The sequence below is a fragment of the Pocillopora verrucosa genome, chromosome 6 (genome assembly GCF_036669915.1).
Source record: "Pocillopora verrucosa isolate sample1 chromosome 6, ASM3666991v2, whole genome shotgun sequence".
NCBI classification, from domain to species: Eukaryota; Metazoa; Cnidaria; class Anthozoa; order Scleractinia; family Pocilloporidae; genus Pocillopora; species Pocillopora verrucosa.
In genome coordinates, this window is record NC_089317.1 from 24,943,683 (window position 1) to 24,961,060 (window position 17,378).

A 17,378-nucleotide genomic window follows, 5' to 3' on the forward strand; every position below is an offset into this window, starting at 1 on the left:
ACTTGTGAGTTGAATAAAATTTTAATAATGTAACCACTTTTTCAAAAGCTATTAAGAGAAACCTTCCAATTTGTCTAGATGGTTGTTTACTTGATTGGAATTCGATCTCTTGTTTTCCTTTTTTTTTCTGTCTCAATTTTTTCCTCTTCATCGCCGCTTCACCGTTTAACGATAATAATAATGATGATAATAATAATAATAATAATCCCTCTAGATACTCTCTATTCACTATAATCACTGGAAATATAATCTTTATTTACTACAATCGCTAAAACATATTTACAAAAATTATGATAAAATCCAAAAATGCATTAAAATGTCGAATAAAAATCTAAAAAAAAACTAACGGATACACGCTTCGTTTACGTTTACTTCTTGAACTTTAAAGAAGGAGAAGATAATAAAGGAAAAAAAAAAGTAATAACAGTAATAGTAATGTGAAGAATAATAATATTAAATTTCTACAGCGTTATACCGTATCTTCCCGAATAAGCGCCCACGCTCAAATAAGCGCCCTCCCCCGAATAAGCGCCCCCCTTAGCCAAAACTTTCAAATAAGCGCCCCCTCTTGGATAAACACCTCCCCTGCCCCCTCCCTCCTCAAATATCAATTAGTAGGGATACGAAAAAGACCTGTTTGTTTATAAATTTTTAACCTTCGACTACAACAGAACTCGTGAGGTAAGACATTCCAAAATTTAATCAGAAAGAAGAAAACAAGCTTGATGGTAACCACTAACTTCTAGGAAGAAATATTTTGTGCCTCACCTTCATAAGATGGATCATAAATTTGATTGTGCAATTTTTTCAGAGCATCTGGCTCTTTCAAATATCTCAAACTAATAATATTTCGATAAATACTTTTGAGAGACAAACCTAACATGTTGTTCTCAGTGTTCAAGGTCATTCAACAGCGTATTTCGAGTGAAAAATGAATCAGCTAGAGACTTGTTTATTTTTATTTAACTGTTATTGGGGCCCGGGGAGCCAGAAAATGGTGGGCTCTAGAGGAAAAATCTGAAATGAATATTTGTTTTACGGTATCAAGAAAAAAAATGCGAAAACGTGATCAAGTTTTTATGCTTCTAATAATTTGCTCCATTTCCTTTTCATGACGTCTTTCCCTTTTTGGTTTCTTCCGATTTGATTTGTCACGCAATGAACTCGTTTCGCAGGTTTGAAAAATTTTTCAGATATGACGAACAGACTTTTTAAATAAACCTCGTGTATTTTGGATTATCTGTCTGTTTGTTTGTTTTCTTGTTTGTTTATTCCAGTATTCTTCTCCATTTCTTTTTCTTGTTAAAGGCTAGCGGTGTTATCGTGAGTATACGTGAGGGCCTCACTTTGGTGACGCAAGGGTAATCATTTGCGTGTCTAAACGCAATCATTCACACAAGAGCAGTACAGATAGGTCAAAGGCATTCTTAGTGTTTGTTTTGTTTGTCTTGGATTAATTTCACTGTCCCTATGGCGCAGTAATTGTCAAACAATAGCTAATTGTTGTTCGCTTGAATGATAACAAGCCGACTTAACAACATTCCAACACAATGCCCGAATCAAAGATCAAAATACTTCAAAAAATGTGCTGTGTTAGGGAAAAGTGAACATGTTTCTTCTACATAGACTTATTTAAAATTCTTGAAATCAAGATGTTTATCACTGTTAGATTTGGAGGTAGGAAATATGCGAATTGACGTGATTTTTAGTCAACCTGACGAAATTTCCTCGTCAGTGTTTCGACATACTGTAGATATTATTCACTCAATGACTCATCCTTTTTATATGTTTAGATTGTCAAGAAGCTCTCTTCAACCCAAACTGTATGACAAAGGTTCTTCTCGAGGACATAAAGAAGAGATGTCGTCGAGATAGAGAAGGTGTTTAAAGATTTGGTTGAGTTTTCCGTGTGTGCTTGCCTACTTGTATTATATTGACTTTGGCGAGTTGTTTGATGATTAACTGTTTGCTTGTTGTTTAATGCTCTACACGGGTTTGTTTTTCAGAAGTAATTGACTTGTCAGATGAGTCAGGTAATCTAAAAAATTTGCTTGAACATAAAGGAGATTACGCTACACAACATTTAAAAGCGAGGCATTCATTTATACTCATCAAAGTTGACAGTAAGTGTCCAGTAATATCATACCATAAACATATTATGGTTATGATATTTGCCCCATTTACATTTTCTTTTCAAGAAACTTTATCTTCTTTTACATCACTCATCTGACCACACGCAAGCTAATATAGAGATTTACTAGGAATAAAATATTGATTAATTCATTTGGTGCTTTATTTGTTAAATTATTTATGCAGCTATTTATTTATTTATTCAATTAAATTTTATCCATCGAGGACTTGGACAGCTACATTATAGAATAGAACTATGGTTGAAAGGGTTGCTCAAAATACTCAGTGTTTTTGATGGACCACTAAATCCTCCATGCAGATTGTCTTTTTTTCTCTTGTGAAACAGTAGGAGAATTTAACATTGAATCAAAAGTTGACTGAAAGCTTTATTCCTTACACTACTTCATATGACTTGAGGTCATTAAACTATCAATAAGCAGCAGATATTATTCACTTATCCTTGTTTGAGATGTAGTGCCCGCTATTAAAGTTGTTGAAAACTAGGAATATGACCGGAAGGAAAATGAATCCCCAGCCCTTGAATTTACCAGTAATGCTTTGTTTAGGAAAACTTAAACAAGTAATAATTTAGTGTAAGTTAGGTACCCATTTATGCCCCTGGGTGGAGAGAGTCACTCTGTGAGGAAAGTGTCTCACAGAAGAAAACAATATTTTGACCTTGGCTAAGGTTTGAATTTGGACCATGTGATCCAATAACTGGGTAATTTAGTACAATTATTAACTGAGTTGATAATGAAGAAAGTTGAGGATAAAAAGCTAATGTTTCGAGTGTCAGCTCTTCATCATCAACTCTCTTCATTATTGACTCAGTTAATAATACTAAATTACCTTATTATACTCTTCCACCGAAGCAGCAGCACAGTTTTTAAGAAACTCACTCCCTTTATCCTATAGCTGCTAGGCGATTGACACTTACATGATTATGCAATACATTTTGCTTTTTCCTTTCAGTTTCTTTTTTTTACTTTTTTGTTTTTGTCTCAAGGAAAAGAAGGAGAAGAAACATACACTCCCTTACTAAATGACATCAAGACAATAACATCATCTTTTCTGCGTAAGTCCTACTATGCTTTATTGCTTATTACAAACAGAGATTGATTGTTTCATTGACCCTGTCCTCTGAAAATCTAAATCTAAATTCTAAAAAATATCTGCTAGGCATTTCTTATGATCTATGGAACCAGGAACTTGGTGTTGAATAAACAATTTTCCCTAATTGTTATTTTTCTGTTTTCCTTTTATCTTTCTACTTGAAAGTGTGCTGGTATTTTTGCAGGAAATTTCTTATGGTCAATCCTGGCAGTAAAGGGGTTACTATATTGAATACTCAATGACAGCAGAAAGTAACTCAGTTCACTTGCTAGTTAAATTTCCTCTGTAGCTAGGATTAGATAGTCAAGGCCAAGTTATCCAAAACTGCGTCAACATATTTCCAGTTTCTTTGTGATTTAGTGACTAAGATTAGATCTCTTCATCTTGACTGAGATGTTGCTTGATCGCAGGTAACCTAATACCATTTTCTAAGGTTTCCACTCATACTTCCAAGAGGAAACAGGCACTGTAAGAGTTAAATGTCTTACCCAATGACATAGAACCATGACAGGGCTGGGCTTGTATCATGATTGGTCAATGTGGAGTTCAGCAGGCTAGCAGTAAGCCACCTTCTCCCCCTTCTGCTATACCTCCAGTTAAGAGTCTGTGAGCCTCTAGAGTTTCTTTTAAAAACATTGAAAAAAAGAGAGCTATCCTGGCTTTAGGTTTGAGAAATAATCTCTTCAGCTGTTATGTTTTTGTTCTCAGAACATCTCAGCAGGCCTCAAAGCAGCCAAAGTACTGTCTCACCACCAAGTCGCCAGGGTAGGCGCAAGTCAAGTGCTAATTGGACAAAAGCTAGAACAAGTTTAGCTTTGAGTGGCGACCTTAGAAAGAGATCAAGAGTCAGGAAATGAGCATGGAACTGACAGCATCAGCGAGTGAATAAGAAGTTGGATCATAATACAGTTATAGTGGCTCCCCTTCAGCATTTTTTTTTCTGATTCAAATTTTCTTCTATTCTTTTAAAGTTGACTCTTCTGAGCACATATTTATGCCTCCCATGGAAAAAGTCCTTGTAAACTTCCCTGAAACTCAATATTTGCATAAATTATATTTTTAATTCAAAGATTTTTTCATTCTTCTAAAGTTGAATCTTCTAAGCAGATGTTATATTTATGCCTCCCATGGAAAGAGCACTTGTAAACTTCCATGAAACTCAGTATTTACAAAAATAACATTTTTGATATTGTTAATAGCACAGACACACACCTCCATATCTAACACATTAGTCATGCAGATAAGGGCTTCTTAGCAACTGCCCACCTACCCCTCCCCTAACCCAACAACAGTAAAGGGGTAGGTGTGCAGTTTCTCAGATACTGACATCTATGTCAGATAAGTATATTGTAATAATGCTACTGTTACATAATATGGAAAAGTGTTCTGGTAAACTATCATATCACATCCTTCAGCATTTCAAAAGGAAAATAACAATTGTTGATTGTGTATCCTGAATATAAACTCTCAAACTCTCTTGGTCAAAATTTCATTTTTTCCAAAATTAACATACACTCTGACATTTCCATACAATTTATGAAGATAGATTTTTTTGAATAACTTTATACAATATCAGCAAAGTGTGAAATTCATATTAAAGATATATTGTTTGATTATTGAAGATATAAATAATTTTCTTTAGTACATCTTCAAATGAGCCTCATTTAGTAGTTTCCCCTGAATGTGAGCTCTTCATTGAAAAATCCTGTATGCCTGGCCTGCCCCGTGTCCCCATCTCTAGAAAATGTCCACGACTTGCAGCTGAATTGTAGGGATGAAGAACTGAAGTACTTTCCACTTAAGGTCAATATAATACAAAGACTAAAGATTTATTACTTTAGGGCAAAAATATTCTTTTGCATGGATGCAAGCTAGAAACACTAGGTAAGGCTCAACTCTCAGGAAGAAAGAGGGAAGTACCCTGATTTAGCTCCAACAGGTATTGGTAACTAGACATGTTACGGCTTTTGGGTGTATTTAGCCTAGCTTAAACAGGGTGCCTTTTCTTGACTGGAAGCCGTTGAAAGGGTGTAAGTGTTAGTAATGTGAAGTCCAAATATCAGGTGTCCTTCAATAACATACTGTTCGTATTTTGTGGCTGTATGTGGTACCAATATCTCGCCTTTACCCTCAGGGGATGGGTACCCCCCCCCCCAAACCCTGAGGGTTAGTTCAGATGGCTTTCGACTCCGAGGAAAACGCAATTTTTTTTGTACGTTTTGCGTTCAGTTTTGTTTATGCTATCGTTTTTTCTTGCGCGCGAGCTGAAGCAAGCAAGGTGCGAGTACGTGTTATCCCTTCCCCAGTTTGATCTACTGTGATGAGTGATAATATCATTCCTAGCAAAGTAGGGTTACCCTTTACTTGTTTGATCTTAAAGGCGTAGATGATGCTAAATTGTTCAGGACAACTCGGCATAATTGACTCTTCTGTCTTCCACATCTGCTGCCTTCTCAACGTCAACAGGTGACAAGTCGTCAAATACATTGGGCCTAACACGTCAAGTTTTTCCTATCATGTATAGGTATTTCACAGAAAAAAGGCTACGCTGGCTTTGTTACCAGATAGAGAATGGATACATTCCGAAGGACTTTCTCTGTGGTGGGAAAGCCTCTGACAAGAGACCTGTTAGTTGGTCTGGCTGAGCTATAATATCCAATATGGACGTCTTCGGACGCGGCATGAAAATTCTGATCATCGACATTGAGAGCTAGAAGAAGGTAGCGGACGACTCGGTAGTAGATGGCGCAGTGTGCTTTGCAAACAGCTGGTGTTGGGCGAAGAGAAGAACTTGAGCCAAGCGGAAGGAAAGCATTTGGGGAGATCACCTCACCACCAGCCACATCTGCCCTTAATGCAGTACAGAGGACTACCATTCCCACATCCGACTTTACAGCCATAACTGAAGTGAAGCCAGTTGCGTTGAATAGCTCTCTGTCTGTCTGTGACCTCGCCTCCAAGGTCGGATACGATCGTCTGAAGCCTTCTACGTGTCTACAGACGCCGCTATAACAGTAAGGCACCCAATATCCTGAACCTGTTTGGAGTAGAACCTGGAATACCGATCACCGCTCTTTAGGAGGAAACGCCATTTTTCAAGCCCTGTTGAGGAAAAATTTTCGCGACGAAAACAAACTGCACGAGTTATTCTCAGTTGGCCAGACGGGTCAGGAAAAGAACGCCTTTAACATTTTTTCTTCCTGATAAGATATCCGGCATAAATAAAATAAGACCTACCGCATCCGGAAAAGCTTTTCAATTTGCACTTATTCGATAATACCCTCTAAGCCAAGGGAGGATTTTAAGAATGCCGACAAATGATGGACTTAGTATCTTGCCAGCAGAAAATTATCTTACGTTGACTGATGAGTCGCTACCTGGTTTGAATTTGCTGTAACCAACTTCATGGGATGAGACCCCTACTGATCTGATATGCGCTGAGTCGCGATACATACGTTGTTCAGTTCGGCTATGTTAACTTACGTCTCTTTTGCATTTGTTGTTTGGCCGGACGAGATCAAAAAAGCGGCTTCTGAGAAAGTTATGTGTCCCGTATAAGGGGCAGAAGCCCCGGCCCCGGATAAGGGGCGCACCCAGTCTCCGTTTAGGACCTGTATGGTTCTTGTGAAGAAGTTGAATTTCCAACGACACCACATGATGATCCAAATACTCTGAATGGTTTGAACGTGCGACTAATCATGACTTTTGCTCAGTTGAATTCGAAAGGTCAGTCACTGTTTCCAACAACATTCCTCTCTGGGGCTAACCTTATAGGACAGGGATAACACTACGACAATCCAGAAAATTTTGAAATTTTGTCTGTGTAAATGTAAAAAGAAATTGAATGGAAATAGGCTTTTAGTTCGGAGCAATTACACAAATACAGGGCCACCGAGGTCCACCTTGTCGGCATACTTTGACACTACTAGCAGATTTCTGAAATGACACGCAACTCGCGTAGAATTTGGCAAGCACTCTAGAGAGCATAATTGAGCTCTAAACCAATTCAGTTACTCAAGGGGGAAAGTCGGAGTTTTTCCTTGATGCTATTATTGGAAGATTGAAACCATTTGTATTGTGCTTGGAGCGTCAGAGTAAGGGAGGGGAATTTGTGAAGATTAAGTTCTCTACCTTAACTCACCTACAAACACAAGGATCCATTACCTTCCTATCTCGAGGATTCTTTCATGCAAAGCTTGTCTGCGCTCTGCACAACAGACGTTATTTCTGTCGCGGTTTTAGGCGAGCGGGGTCGAGAGCAGAGCGTGATTCAGTTACCCATAGAACGAATAATAAAACGTTATTAATGGACCTCGCTCTTCTTTACCTTGTGCATTTACGGGTTGGTACCTTCACAGCTATGTATGTGCCGTCACGCTAATTACTTCACAGTAACTTCACGCATTGTCACGATCACGCGTTACGCTAAGTTTTATCTCATAGTTCACAACGTGCATCGCACCATGAATGATTTATGAATCTCAAATCATTCTACCTTTTCGTGGGATTCCCTCATTAAACCCGGCTCCAGACGAAGCTTATTAAGGTAAGCTCGAGTTGATACAGAAGGTCTTTACAGTGGGTAGCTTGATTTAGGGCTTTCGATTGGTGGGGTCAAAGTAAGATGAAGAACCATTTTATGCGCCCGTCTAAGAGGATATTCTCCTCGTGAGTCTTCTCGTCCTATTCCTCCGTTCACTTATGACCCAAAAAGGACGCTTGCAAACTTTTTTTCAAACAGGAATTTCTGAACCTTTTTAAAATTTACCTCTATTTTTCCATACGCATCTAAATAAGGTCGTATAAGAGTGAACCTGTTTGTCAATAACTTGTGATCAGACGTTTCTTCCATTGGGCTAGAGGTCTGGGGAGGGTAGGGGAAGGAGTGGTAAAGCGAGAAAGACGGCATTTTTTCTCAATCACAAGCTACTTTCCCACGGATAATTTTCTGCTCGAAACATATCTGAAGGGAAAAAACACATGATGAAAAACAAAAGAACAGCGGGTAACCGTCACTTGTCAACGCACGGATTTTGATCCGAATTCCAAGAAACAGACTTGCACAAACAACACCCTGTGTACTTTTGGTCGTCTGTCTATGTCGTGTAATGTGATGCAAAAACATTCCAGTCTCATTTTAAGTGGCGGAAAAGGAAGAACGATAAACCTCCTTGAAATTGCCTAATCTTGACTTTATTCCAGATAGTTTTTCAATCTGCAAGACAAGTCTTTTTCTACCTACCTACGGGTAAGTGCCCTTTGAACTCTGGGCTACCAGTCGCTAATTTAGTTTTCGTTGTTACTCAAGATTCCCTTTGTATCACCGCCAGCGTGTTGAAAACAGATGTCTGCAACCTTTCACACGATTATGTACGCTTGGTCTGGTGAGATATTTACCAACTTGCTTGTTTTTTTGTCGGAAATAGATGAATTTTTTGTTTTGTTTGTTTTCACAGGCAATATATAGATGCCCGCGGAGGGCCAAATCAATTCTGTAGTCCTGAATAACCGTCGAGAATCGATTGCGTGCAAGCTCAGAACCTTTTTTATCGTCAATACCGTAAATTATGTCAAATATTATACTTCCATGTGACCAGTACAGGTTGGTGGGCGATGTGTTTCGATGTTAGCTGCAGTTTGTCTTTAACACGTCTGCACCTCTTGTGTGCGTAAAAGCATAGGCAAGAACAGATCCAAGGATAAACTTTTGTTATGCATTTTTGCAATTGACCCGTGAACTTACAATCTCTTTAAACTAGACTTGTTTTATAGAGAACTCACGGAGCTATCAGAAGAATAAAAGAGTTAGCAAATAAAGTAACCACCCAAATAAATTTGGATACCGGAAACATGATCAGGAAACGATAATATTTACAAAAGCCATACCAAAATTGTAACGACGAAACCTCAGGAGGACGGAAGTGCACTTGAAGATAAAAATATTACTGCCAGAGACCTTCGTGCAGTGGCACCTTATGGAGTTGATGCAATTATATTCAATTGATTGGCTAATTTCGCAAGTTGATGTTTTTGTAACGCAGGTATTCTTTAGTGTAATCCGTGATAACAGAACCCAATCTGTAAATGGTCGCCTCTTCTGAAAGAAGACACGCATTATCAATCAAAAGAAATATTAACAAGTAAACTCGATTCCGTATGGATCAATGAGAGACAAAACCCAGCAGGTCGTAAATCACATCAAAAGAAACCAGACTAGTCAGCCATTTCCGGTGGCGGAGAAAAAAAAAAGTCGTACCGTTTCGCGAGTATCACTTGTTTCCCTATCAGCTCAACTCTCGATTACAAAAACCCCCAAAAATTCGAGACACGTCCTTGTGTTATCTTTCCCTCCACACACAATCAACGCGATATCAGAACCACATCGATCAGGCTTGTTCAACTCAGCGAAGCAGAAAGTTATTCCAAGACAATTAAGAAAACAAAAATGCAATTGGTATGAAACCTTTATCCCGACATTTGCATAATACAAGCGAGCGTCTCGAAATGGCTGTTGAGGAGAGTGAAGTGGAGGTAACACTATAAACCAAACACAAAAACATCCAAGCGCTGCTGGCGAAGTGGAAACTAATGGTTTGCAGACTTCAAATCGACGGGTTACTATTTACGCTGAGAACAATTTTATTTCACACGTTTTGTGCGGGCGCGAGTTTCCGCTAGCGAGGTTAATCAAGCATAACAAGATCTTGCAAATACCGTATTAACTTAACTCCCGAAGCGGACGGAAAACCAGTTCGTGATGATACTTACACCGCTTCAAATGCCTTCCAGCAGCTCCTTTATCCTAACGATTACTTATTTGTATGACCTCCGCGGGAAGCTAATAAAAAGTTAACAGAAGTTGTTGCTCGAGAAAAATTTTTGGAATTCCAACTACTTAATACGTATTCCCACGGGATATTATTGTAAACATAACACAACACAAAACCCCAGTCATAAGTGTACTTTGCGAAAGAGGCTCTTGCGCGCATTAAAAGCTACAAAAAGTTTATCAACCGAGAAGCTATGCATAGTAAGTACACAATCTCCATAAAACTGATCTCACTTTTGCTCGAAAATTAAAATTCGAGGTGTCTGTCGAAGAAATTCAAAACCTTGTTAAATGGTTCACCCAGCCAAAACATCGCCCGGACAAACACATTTATTATCCTACGCAAGTTTGATCCAATGAACTTTATTAGCATTTAACAACTTCAGAATAAATTCATTTTTAATCTCGAGATACCGAGCTTTGTCACTTTGGAAATAAATGAAATACAAACATCATTCACAATGTGGGTGTATGATACAAGAATTAAATCTTTTTCCCACAACAAAATACTGATCATTTACACCTTTTTTAACTTCTCTTCTCATATATTTATAGATATTTATAAATTCAAAGGCACTTTTACAAGTGATATAAACAAGTGTGGAACCGTTTGCCACACCATATAATATACATAATATGAAAAAATATTTAAGAAATTAGAAGTCTACGGAACATGTTGATGACTCTCGTTGCCTTTTTCTTGTCGCATTTTTCCGGAAAATACTATTCGGTTTAGGGTCTTCTTTCTTCTTTTCTGTCGATGTCGGCGAAGTTACGAGCAAAAATTCCAGATATGGTTGCGAGAGAATAATTGCAGCCTGAATCGACAGGACACGCTCTTGATTTTTTAGCGCATCGAACAGATCCCAGTAGACGCTATGTTCCCATAAATGCTTTGTAAAACACACCTTACTTTTATACAGTTTTCCTGCAAAATGAAAAAAAATATTTAGATAAACACAAAGGCACCGGCCAGCCGGCTAAGACAAGTCCTCCCTCCTACCTAAAACAAATGCTGTCGATATTTTACATGTCGCTAAGTTTGACAATAAAATAAAATCAAGAAAAATAAAGACAAATAATAAATAGTCTACGAAAACTTAACATAGAAATCATTTGAGGCTCTAGCTTTAATCGATGTACGATTTTTAACCGGTTTCGTTGCTCGAAAACGGAAAATTTTGTTCCAGTGAAAAAAGTTCCGGGATGACGAAAGCGAAACACGAGGCATCTCACATGACACGGAGCGTGAAATTGCTACAAACTTTCAACCAAATTTTCATAGCTCTAAACACACAATTACACCAAAAAAACCTCCAAATCAAACTTAAGTATCTTATTAAACAACAGGACAGAAACAAATTGACAGTCTCTTTGAAACTTTTTATAAAATGCAGGTCTCAACATAAACCCCCTCATAACTCTAGCTTATTTGTTTGCTCAGCTAAATAATTAGGGTGAAGCGTAGTAAAAATTGAAAAAAAATTCTTAAAATTTCAAATTTTAATGAAAAGGCACAAAATTACTGCAGATATCTTAGAATAGGCAAATAATTCAAGGTTTGCGTAAAAAGGAAGGTTATTGAGACCAAAAACCGTAAAAAATTTAGAATCATTCGTTTCGCTACTCTTGTAAACACGAGCGCGTATTTGAATGGAGATTTTATTTAGCGGCAGCGAATGTACGATTTGCTCAGTCTACGGCCTGAAATAACCAGAGTAATAATAAAACGTGAGAAAAAAATTGTAGTTACCACAAATAGAGCAGTTTATATCATTGCCTTCGACTGAATCGTATTCGCGCAAAACCTCGATGACTCCTTCGAGTTCCAATGTTCGCTGGTGAGGTGTTGTGCTCGAACTCCACTGATTAGGAAATCTTGCTTTCTTACGACGGCCACCGGCTTCAACGCACTCCAAAACATCCCTGTTATCAATGCTAGATTCTGGCATGTTCTCGCATCTACGACGTTCGTGAATGAATCCTTCAAATATAGCGAAATCCGCACAAACTCTGACGTGGTGGGTGGGACGCTACAAAAAAAATTTTTTCCAGCCTTTCCACGAGGTCTCAAAAATACGAGCTATTTTGCATTTTGACAACAACAACAGAGTAGCGACAGGACACCTGATTGGTTCACCCATGAACAATGAATTAGAGTTGAATGGCAAACAGTCCACAGGCCCGTGTTCTGATTGGATTAAATGACAACTAGAAACACGTGATGAGAGGCAATGAATGGCTTTCCCGCGAAAATATATCGAGGAAAATGGCGCGAATAATACCGCTCAGCATTATGGTACGACAACAAAGAGGGAGCTTTGAAAATTTTACTGGAAGATCAAGCATTCTCTTAACATGAGAACGATCGCCCGCTTACATGCTATCGCGTGAGCTTTAACAAAATATTTATGTCAATTTTTCCTTTTTGGGGTAAGGCCAATTCAAACAATCACATTCAACTCAGGATTTATGTACGTTTTAAGTTACAAGAATAGTTAGTAAGTCACGAAAGGTGCGCGTAAATAAGGTAACTTCGCAAGATTTGCTACATTATTCTAAAAAGTGGCAGTTGAGAAAAATATTCTGAAAAACACCGGAATCTCCTGCAAGCACAGGATCAATTAGAGGGCACCCCGTTTGGAATTCGATCGTTGATGACATGATAATCTGAAAACGCGAGAAACAAAATAAAATGGAAAATATAACGGATTGGGTAATGTGTATTTGGACACGATTTAGTGTGACGCGCTCTGGTGACTTGTGATTTGCACGTGTTCACAGGTAGCCCTTCTGAAAATAGTCCTTTGTTTATTGAGGACAAAAGTAACATTTAGATTGCAGTCATATTCATTTATGATGACGGGTAACCCGCAAGAAATGAAATCTTCTTCGATCTATTAGCGAGGAACGCGCGTCAACCCATTCCAACATCTGGCTTAATGCCACTTTTCTAGAAAACCCAAAGTTGACAATTTTGGGCTAAGAACCAAGGATTATTTTCATCTCTGACAAAAGCTTGAAAAAATGACGAAGATAATCTATGAGAAGAAGCTGGGACTCATAAATCATCAAATGCTTCCACTGGGTGTCCAAAAGATTTTAAAAATCTTCGGTCTGAAGAAATCGAAGAAGGAAGATTTGAAAATAATTTAGTACCATTTAGGCTCTATTAAGCGGGAAACCAAAAATAAACTTTGAAAGTAAAGAAACAAAAAAGAGCAAAAGAAATGCAGAGGAAACCAAGAAAAAATGTATAAAACAAAATTATTTTGAGCTATTGATGAACACAGCTGGATCTTTCACAGATTTTCACAATGAATCTCGGAAAGCAATAGATTTCGTAATGTTTTTTTCGTTATTGTCTGGGAGAGCCATTCAGACCAAACGGACAAAGCTGTCAAATATCCACGATACCAAACACAAAGCGAATTAAGGGAATTTTGCGAAGGAAAAAAAAATCAATGGACAAATTTTGCCAGGCTGTGTTTCACTTGTAGTTGTCGACTTATCGGTTTATAAACGGTTAAAAACCGAAATTTATGGTCAAATTTCGCGACAACACCCCACGCTGAACATAAAAAGAAATAATGACATTCCAATTTTCAGACAGTACCATGTCTGGCTGCTAATGGATTTTAGCCATGGGCTGGTTGATTAACATAGAAGTACTTTAAAATTTTACCTCAAGGCAGGTGTTGCGGAAAATTCATAACAAATAATTTCGACGATCACCGAGTTGTAACTACCAAAAAACTAAGGGGATCACTTGCGTTTACATCAAAACACCGTTTTCAAAGAAGACACATTTTTTTTCTCTGTCGTCTCAAAATTCCGACCGGCGCCTGCCGAAACTCAGCGACGTGTGCCATACAAAGTGATTTTCAACCACCCTTGAAACATGTTTTGGTTATCAGAAATATTATCAGCAAAGTATTTCTTATCTTTCTCTGCAAATAAACTTCAATCTGCTTTTCAATTACAGTGTATTTATATATCGTGAAGTGCTTTTTTCAAGTATATGACAGCTATAATTAAATCAGACGAACAGGCTCTTTCAAAAAGTAAGGAGATGTTTCATGAATTTATATGCCATAATGCACAAGATCAGAAAATTTTTTATCAGCGGCAAGAACAAGGCCAACGTTAATACAAGGTACGGACGGGATTGAAAGCAAACGCCTCCTCTTTTTTTGTTAGTAATTGGCGACAAAAATTATGAGTTCTTATGTTCTTGACCTGAAAGGCGGCGCTGTGGTGGGAACATGAAACTCTTCAGAGCCTGAAGTACACATGCTAACTATAGTCTAGGAAAAAGATTCGACGTGGCTAGTGCGTGTACGCTGTTAAAATTGTCACCTGACAAATCGCTTTTGCTTTGATTTCGCGTTTTTCTCACTGCCTAGTTTGTTGTTTACGTTCGCAGGGTGGAATTTTTTTTTCTTTTGCATTAACAAAGTATATTTTGCATTGTTAGCAATAAATCACAAATAGAAAAAAAAAAAAATGAATGTATAGAGAGGTAGATAAATAAACAATGGATCATTAAAATTGTCATGTTTTTGCATAATCATTGCCGTACATCTTACTTAACCGTCTTCAAAAGGAAACACTTGAATTTTTCTGACATGCAAAACCCCGGCCTGAGACGCCTCTAGGTAATTAAAATCAGCACCCGAACCAGGCTCTTCTGGCGTGACAAGGAATACTGTCAATACTCCTGCCGGGATAGGGTGCTATTCCATTGGAGGTTTCCCCCTAGCCTTTCCACAAGTTCTCTATACAGTTTTTCAGTTTTACTTCATACTCCTGGATGGAAAAACCACTTCCATTTATTCTGAGAGCCATGGGCATATTAGTGCAACTGCTTTCAAATGTTACCCCCGTTAAATTAAGTCTACTACTACTACTAATACCGCTGTGACAACTACGATCCTGCCCAGGAATATAACATAATGATCCTACCACGCACTCGAGGCAAAATTAATTTTTTTGAAGGTGTGAATCGCAGTAGAATCCCGCCTCAACTTGCACATCATAACCTTCTAGTGAACAATGGGATAAACGTGTAGCTAGTTGGTATAAAATTTCTGGTCCCACTCAAGTAAATTTACTCTGCACGAAGAAGCAACGCGCATAGCTTGTGGTGGCCTGAGTAGCTTTTATTACCTGAATTGGAAAGGTATTTGAGAAATTTTGTAGTCATGCGATAGCCTAGCAAGATATACCGCCGTTTGAGATAGAGATTGTCAAGAGAAACTGTTTCATCAGGATAAACCCTTTCGCTCCCATGAATGACGAAAAAGTAATTCATTCCAGTTGTCATATATGAAACCTAATTGGCTTTTCCATGATTAATCGTAGTTTTTTTTTTAATAGTTCGTGTATATGCGTGCTTTCCTAGTCATTCCCCTTGTTCGGGCAAACTTGTCAAGTTTGAAGAATCTATTTCCTGGTGTTTATTTCCCTTCCGCCTCGATTAGCTTCTCTATTTTGCAGGTTGAGATTGTTAGATATGTATTTTAATTGCCAAGGTAAGTAATTTTTTGCCTTTTTCTTGTTCTTTCTCCACAGGACATCAATCCATTATGAAGCATCCAGACATCTGCTGGGGCACACTGACTGATCACAAAACACCAAATGCTCACAACTAATAGTAAAAGAAATGTATGATAAACTGTTAAGAGAATTGCTCTCGAGATCTTAGGACTAAAAGGTGAAAGAACGCTATCCTCGGATGTGAAGACTTGAAAATGCAAGTAATCGTATCGATCTTAAGAACGTTGCAGATGTTGTTTACTTACTGCTTCAGTTTTAAACTGTCGTTACTCTTACTGAAAATATAACGAGTTATTCAGGTGTCGACATCTACTCACTACGCGCAATTGGCAAATTACCCTAAGCAAATACCTGATGATTTAAAGCGCGGAATCAATTGCCACTTTCTGATGATTTAAATACAATAATGTTTTACAACAATTTGACTGAGGAAATATAGGAAAAAAGGATTTTTGTATATGTTCACATAGAACTGAGTCCTCGCGACTTATGTAATCCAGATTCCCTGCACGGAAACATTGTCTGAAGAATAATTTATTTTCCATTTATCGGCCGCGTTCTCCGTTTTTTTCCCTCCCTGGAAGTGGTATGCAAGGCAAAATCAGCTTAGGTCAGCTTCATACCCCCTCGAAGGGATAAATTGGCAAGATAAGTAAAAATACGTGACTTGAATTGCGCTCCTCGAGTCAATGATTTGTTGAGAGTTTAGGTAACATCTCACTACTCTTGCAAACAAACAGGAAGATACCTGCGCTAACTACGTAAGTCTATGTATGTACAAAACCTTTCAACCATGCAACCACATTCGCATAGGGCCGGCTTCTCGGGAAAAAAAGAAAACCCCTGTAGTTTTTTTTTTTTTATCTTAGATTAAGAATTCACCTTTGGAAGAAGCTTGTGTTATAGCATAAAGAGGTCATGCCTTCTTTTCTTGCATGCATAAGAGATAAAATAGGAATTGTTTGGTCAATGAAATCAACAAGCGGACGCAATCGCTGCCAAAACAATATCACTCTCAGTACAAAAACAAAACAAAACCACTCTCAGTAGAAAACAGTACCTTCGTTCTCAGTAAAAGGGCTTACTAGAGTCAGTATGAGTCAAAACAAGCAATGTTTGTCCAGCGTACATACAGGAATGGAAGTACACCTTTTAATTTTCTTCCTAAAGAAACAAATCATCGAGATCTTCTGTTTGTTTTGGATAAAGCGGAATTACATCATGCGTCAAGTATGCGACAATGAAATGTCGCTTTCAAAGGAAATCCTGATATGATTGGAATTGAAAATTGAAACTTCCATGCTTATGGTATTTGTTCACCTTTTGTAGAGGTCAAAAGGCACCATTTTATTTCTCATCGATTCCCAGCAGGTGTGTGGGAAAACAAAATAGAGTGCATTCACTATGGGTAATTCAACCTACATACATGCAGCGGTGAAGACAAAAATGCAAAACAGGAACTCTTCTCAAATTCTCTCTGTTTCAATTTCAATCACATTCACTCGCTTTTTTTTTTTCTACGTCCCGATATTAGTAAACATCATCTTCAAACACTCTTTGTCTAGCTTCCAGCCCACTAATACTTTTGCCCTGCAGACATGGTATAAACAACAACAATCGCATTCAACAGACACCTCCATCATCTAATATTGTAATAGAGAACCTATCTTGCCAGCCAATATAGGCAAGCCTAGTTTGACTAAATTGCATAAGCTTTCTGTATAGAGAACCCGACTTTTTCCGAAAA

The 17,378-nt window shown here is 38.0% G+C and overlaps 2 protein-coding genes and 3 long non-coding RNA genes across 7 annotated transcripts; 2 read left to right on the plus strand and 3 right to left on the minus strand.

The window, feature by feature from the left end:
- The first annotated feature begins 1,359 nt into the window (after window positions 1-1,359).
- LOC131788717 (uncharacterized protein CXorf65 homolog) lies at window positions 1,360-4,312 on the plus strand. Of its 3 annotated transcripts, none has more exons than XM_059105975.2 (5): window positions 1,360-1,414; window positions 1,794-1,880; window positions 2,007-2,123; window positions 3,137-3,205; window positions 3,952-4,312. In XM_059105975.2, the coding sequence occupies exons 2-5, from the start codon at window positions 1,826-1,828 to the stop codon at window positions 4,098-4,100; spliced, it is 390 nt and encodes a 129-aa protein (XP_058961958.1). In that variant the 5' UTR covers window positions 1,360-1,414; window positions 1,794-1,825; the 3' UTR covers window positions 4,101-4,312. The 3 variants fall into 3 exon arrangements, with proteins under 3 accessions (XP_058961958.1, XP_058961820.1, XP_058961895.1); XM_059105837.2 differs by lacking the exon at window positions 1,360-1,414 and adding an exon at window positions 1,421-1,677; XM_059105912.2 differs by lacking the exon at window positions 1,360-1,414 and adding an exon at window positions 1,421-1,677 and having other exon boundaries at window positions 2,010-2,123.
- On the minus strand, window positions 3,955-6,590 carry LOC136281713 (uncharacterized). The gene is made up of 2 exons (XR_010717923.1): window positions 5,823-6,590; window positions 3,955-5,025 (listed from the first exon to the last, which is right to left on the minus strand). It is a non-coding gene; the product is annotated as an uncharacterized lncRNA (long non-coding RNA).
- A 358-nt stretch (window positions 6,591-6,948) lies between these two features.
- Window positions 6,949-8,823, plus strand: LOC136281714 (uncharacterized). The gene is made up of 3 exons (XR_010717924.1): window positions 6,949-7,789; window positions 8,446-8,491; window positions 8,700-8,823. It is a non-coding gene; the product is annotated as an uncharacterized lncRNA (long non-coding RNA).
- On the minus strand, window positions 8,415-10,085 carry LOC136281715 (uncharacterized). Its single transcript, XR_010717925.1, has 2 exons — window positions 9,500-10,085; window positions 8,415-9,340 (listed from the first exon to the last, which is right to left on the minus strand). It is a non-coding gene; the product is annotated as an uncharacterized lncRNA (long non-coding RNA).
- Window positions 10,086-10,419: 334 nt separating this feature from the next.
- On the minus strand, window positions 10,420-12,318 carry LOC131787991 (uncharacterized). Its single transcript, XM_059105105.2, has 2 exons — window positions 11,826-12,318; window positions 10,420-11,000 (listed from the first exon to the last, which is right to left on the minus strand). Exons 1-2 carry the CDS (start codon window positions 12,022-12,024, stop codon window positions 10,729-10,731), a joined length of 471 nt encoding a protein of 156 aa, XP_058961088.1. The 5' UTR covers window positions 12,025-12,318; the 3' UTR covers window positions 10,420-10,728.
- Between the last annotated feature and the right edge of the window lie 5,060 nt (window positions 12,319-17,378).